The sequence below is a fragment of the Magnolia sinica genome, chromosome 4 (genome assembly GCF_029962835.1).
Source record: "Magnolia sinica isolate HGM2019 chromosome 4, MsV1, whole genome shotgun sequence".
Lineage (NCBI taxonomy): Eukaryota > Viridiplantae > Streptophyta > Magnoliopsida > Magnoliales > Magnoliaceae > Magnolia > Magnolia sinica.
In genome coordinates this window covers 68,689,327-68,694,534 of record NC_080576.1, presented here as the reverse complement: position 1 = coordinate 68,694,534, position 5,208 = coordinate 68,689,327, and the positions used below count along the sequence as shown (strand labels likewise).

Below are 5,208 nucleotides of genomic sequence, written 5' to 3'. Positions count from 1 at the left end.
CGTAAGTAGAAAAAGTAACTTATTTGGTGGTATCCAAACGAGGCCCTAAAGTGTCCCAATCATCTTGCACGTGGAGAGGAGAGGGGTTTTGCTAGGGTCCTGTGGCTGGTTGCGCTTCATCTTATAATTCCATTTTGGAATGATCATCTAAACTATTCAAGTTCTGGATTCTATGCTACCCAGGCTATGGGAAGAAACATTCATTGAACGACTGAATGCTTATAAAAAAACACTAACGACTTTGAAAATGAAAATAAAGCATGGTCATAATAATATAACTTTTATATGGTGTGGTATTGACAGCATGATCAGTTTTAGATCAATCCGAAGGATGTAATATTGTGTGGAAACATTAAAAAAAAATCAAAAAAAAATCAAAATTTTTTTTTTTTTAAAAATGAACAACATATTTAAATCCTGAAGTACCCTATCCTTTCAATTCAAATGTCTACCCTGCCCTTTGAATATCCAAAGGTTTCAATTGCCTAGGCAAAACTGTCCAGCAGCTGTGCTTGCATTACAGATGGTAGAGAAGATATCAGACGCCAAAGGCTGCTGGCGTTATAGATAGTGGAGAAGATTGTCACCAACAAGATGACAGCTAATATACCAGTAAAGATGAGAAGTCACAGGACACATTCCAATTTACAATTCTGACTAAAAAAATAAAAAGGCCAAATATATATTCTGAAGCTGTGCTATTCCTTTCTAGGGCATGTCGGTGCTGGGGCCATCAAAGGTATGCCTCATCATTCCTTTGTACGAACATCAATGATCCATTGATCAGGTGGGGTGCCACCGAAAATCTCATATTGGGGAAGCTCACAGCCATTGAATATATTCCTCTTCCGAACCATCTGTTTGCAGGCTGGGATGATTTTTAGAGAATCCCAAATGCACAGTTGGAGACATTGGACCACTAGTGTGAACAATGGTCAATTGTACCCAACGTCTCCAATACTCGTACATCCGGCTAGCTGGAGGTTCATGCTTCTTTAAAATAAATAAATAAATAAATAAATAATTTTTAAAAAATGGAGGGACGTTTTGCTTTAAAATCTTACTAATCTTCATGGGCAACCCCACTGAGTGGGTCATTGACGGGCATCGTGTGAACCTACTTGTAAAGGAGTAATTCTTTGATACTCTGGCAGGCGACTTGGATTGCCTATGGAAGCTGGAGTAGCCAACACTGCTGTGAGCCCCACCATGATATGTATGTGTTTTATTAGAATCGTCCATCTATTTTCGGGCATGAGACCAAAAATGAGACATTCAAATCTGAAGTGGACCGCATCAAGGGAAAACAGGAAAACAGTGGTGATTGAATGCCTACCATTAAAAACTTCCTAGGGCCACTATAATGTTTATTTGTTATCTAACATGTTCATAATGTCTCGAAGACCTTGATGAAGGAAAAAACACAAATATCAGCTTCATCCAAAACTTTTGTATCCACCAGAGGTTTTTAATTGTGAGGGTTCAATCATGGCTGTGGTGGGGTTGAGTATATGCTCATACACTAGATTTGTTATTTATTAAATATTAAGCAGTTCTTTGAAGAGACTCATTCTTGCAGTTTCTCTGCAGCCTATTGTGAGTTTTTCTTTTTGTTTGATTCACAGTGGTATTTTGAAAGTCTTTTCTTGTTGAAGGCACATAGTAAACCCATCTTCGACAAGTGGCTGAATAAATTGCTGATCTTCAAAAAATCTAGTCATATAAGTACATATTGGACAGACATATTTGCTTATTTTGGCACTTGAGATCAAAGTTGATTGATTTAGATCCAGCAGTTGTATTGATTTTGTATTGATTCACACACCCGGGTCAATAGAAAACAAACCGAGTAACCAATGTTTTTTTAGCAACCCCTACATGAAAACAAACCGAGCTGACCAACAAACAAGCCTACAGTTACCATGAAGATTACTCAAGAGTCGGAATTCAACAAACAAAATTGCGTGAATCAGACATCTTAAATTCAATTAACATTATTTTTGGACGGCTTCATCGGAGTGAAGTACATACCATACCATGTGGACCAAATGCAAATGCCCCGTATCATCCATCACACTCAGTTGGTAACGTGTTTACACAATCAGACACGTGGCATACGTATGCTCTAGTAAAACCCTCCAAAAATCAGATTGGCTGGGCAATCCGAACCTCTGATTGGTGGCCACTTTATTGTTGAAAAGTGATCACGGGATATTTTCATTTTCTAGCCGTTCAATAAAATGTCCACTCATCCGATAGTCAAATTACCGAATATGTGTAATCTTTGGTTCGTGATACGTCCCAATAGAATAAAGAAATATGATTTTGAATTTAACAATTTTTAAAGATATTTCTGAATGCCTGCGTATCATGCATGACACTCTGCCGGAGTATCAAAATTTACTATATGCAAGTCGAGATGCATGGGAGAGGGAACATAATATATTGGTGGCCCCATGCGCTGGCAAACACGGCGACTCTGATACAGTGCATGCACTATATTTTGCAAGGTTAAAAAGTAAAGAGAGAATTGCAATTAAATTCCATTCCAAACGCGCTAACCCATCTTCAAATTTCGAAATTCAAACATTCAAAAACATCAGATATCCTAATTCCATTTCATTTAACTCTACTAGATAGTCATAATAATAAATTAAAAAAAGAAAAGGAAAAGGAAAGAACAGCAGTAAATAGGAATAAATCATATGAGATTTCCAATCTCTGCCTGCAACTATCCTTCCCTCTACCAATCTAATAAAACATACCCAAAACTCAAAACCCATCTCCAAATCCCTTCTACCTCCCTCAAAGGAAACAAAAACAAGAACTTAACAACACTGATGATGGAAAAACTCAAATAAGAAAAAAAAAACATAAAGAGGAATTGCTAGAGAGAGAGAGAGAGAGAGAGAGAGAGAGAGAGAGAGCTACCTTGATCCAAATCCAACTGTCCCACCTAAGCCTCCGGCTTTCTGCAGAGGATCATATGCATTGGTGAGAAAATCCCTGTCTCTCCGCCTTTGGTCAGATACTGTGCCGTCTTGAAAAGCATCTCATGAACATCCACCACTCCTTTGGGCGCAATCCCTAACATGGTGAGGACCGAAACCAAGATGTGGTTCCTCCAGTAGGCGATCTTACCCATCTTCAATCTCTTCCACCATTCTCCAGCAGGCGGCCGTGCCAAATCTCGCTCCTCCACAACCTCAAAACCCACCTTCCTAGCAATCTCCGAGATCTGATCATGGCTTCTCATCCCCGGCAGCGCGTCCCCCCTCTCAATCCCCTGTATAACCTCCACATGCTCCACATTCTCGGCCCTGAAGAGCTCCGTCGTCACCCATTCGTAGGAGACATACATCGCACCAGGCTTCAGGACACGGTAGATCTCAGCGTAGACGTCCTCCAGGCGAGGTGCGTGGCAGGTGGCCTCAATCGAGTAGGCCCCATCGAAGCTGTTGTCATCGAACGGCATCTGGAGGAAATTGCCGCAGACGACATCACAGAGGGAGTCAAGTCCGGCCTTCTTGTTGTGGATCTTGGCTCGATTGACCTGGTACTCATTGATGGTGATGCCAACAACGTGAGCACGTGAATGGGCGGCAATGGCGCGCATCGGGCCGCCTACACCACAACCTACGTCAAGGATGCGGTGTTCGGGCTTAACGGAGAGGAGATCTACGGCCATCTCTTCGTGAAGGCGGGTGGCATCTTTGTGGGACTTTCCTGGCACGGAGGGGGAGAAGTGGAAGCTCTGGCCCCAACCCCACTCGTAGATGTCGGTGACAAGGTTGTAGAAGGTGTCGACGAAGTGGGGCACCTTATCAGCGGTCTCGATCTCTTTGGGGCGACGGAAGAAGGACCAGTACTGGTTGTATTTGTCATGGACCTTCTCTCGTGAGATGGAGCCGCTGGTCAGGTTTACGGCTCTCTTTCCTTTCTGCTCCGCCGACCCGAGTACGCACACAAACCAGTAGAAGAGACCGCATGCGAGGAGGGCGCCCGTGCAGAACACGGCGGCGAGGGATTCCATGAGACAGACAGATGTTTGGATGGATACCGAGAGAGAGAGAGGGAGAGAGAGAGGGAGAGAAAATCGGGAGAAGAAGAGATTGGGAAAGCGGAAAAGAGAGAATAGTGGAGAAGGGATCAGATGGGGATTTTATTTATATCCGGGGCTACTGCTGATCAACACGCACCCCTCCACCAGCATCGTACTCGCGCACACACGTGCCACCTACAGCGACACCACGTGAGACGTTGCAGGCGCCGCTAGGTTAAAGCAAGTGGAAACCTTTTCCTTTCTTTTTTTCTGCCTTTTAAAAGAGGAGCAAATGCTTATTAGTTGCGAAGATACAAAAGCAAATTCGAAAGGCCAGATGCATAAAGCTCTTTTTTATTTAACTTTTTGGTACATGCTTGCAAGATCCAACTTGCTTTTTAATAAAAAAACAAAAATCTTCCTTTCTTCGTAGAGTAACACTTGTCTAGGTTTTATTTCAAATTTGCTCACTTGATAAGTGTAGGCCTACCGGAATTGAATTTGTAACTCAATTCAAAACAACTATGACCACAAGCATTGAAATGGATAAATATCTAGCATATGATTGAAATCAAATGAGATTAGTCACCTATTCAGCCAATCACTCAGTATGTAAATGAGATCAGGTGATATTCATAAGGTATGATTCGTCCTTTAATAACTTATTACACAATTGTCATCCATTCAAAAGGACTTTTTAATACGAATAAAAAAAAATCGAGAAGGGAATTAGTAATGTGTTAGGAGAAATTGGTATAAGAAGATATGGATACACTTCTTGATAATGGGATCCACGGACAACCAATGAGTTCTTACAGTCGAAGAGTAGTTGTGAAACACCTTCTCGCAAGGATAACTGAATCCAACATATGAGCGTAGACTCAAATTACATTTAAGATTACTAACTACTTGACTAATGATACGAATTACACTATGGAATGTCAATAGTAGGTGAAAAGTAAATGATTACACTAGGAAATATAATTGACTCGCAAAAAAGGTAAAGTGATTACACTAAGGAATGTAAATGACGGATAACTAAAAGGATGCTTCCCACATTTCGATGGTTTCTATAATTGCATCACACGTCTTAACCTTTTTGCTTCTAATCTTGCCATCTATCCTGTAACCACTTCTACATGATCACTCTTCAATCAACCAATTAA

At 41.3% G+C, this 5,208-nt stretch overlaps 1 protein-coding gene across 1 annotated transcript; it reads right to left on the bottom strand.

Moving 5' to 3' along the window:
• Positions 1–2,519: 2,519 nt before the first annotated feature.
• On the bottom strand, positions 2,520–4,134 carry LOC131243194 (24-methylenesterol C-methyltransferase 2-like). The gene has a single exon (XM_058242360.1). It carries the CDS (start codon positions 4,031–4,033, stop codon positions 2,957–2,959), a length of 1,077 nt encoding a protein of 358 aa, XP_058098343.1. The 5' UTR covers positions 4,034–4,134; the 3' UTR covers positions 2,520–2,956.
• Between the last annotated feature and the right edge of the window lie 1,074 nt (positions 4,135–5,208).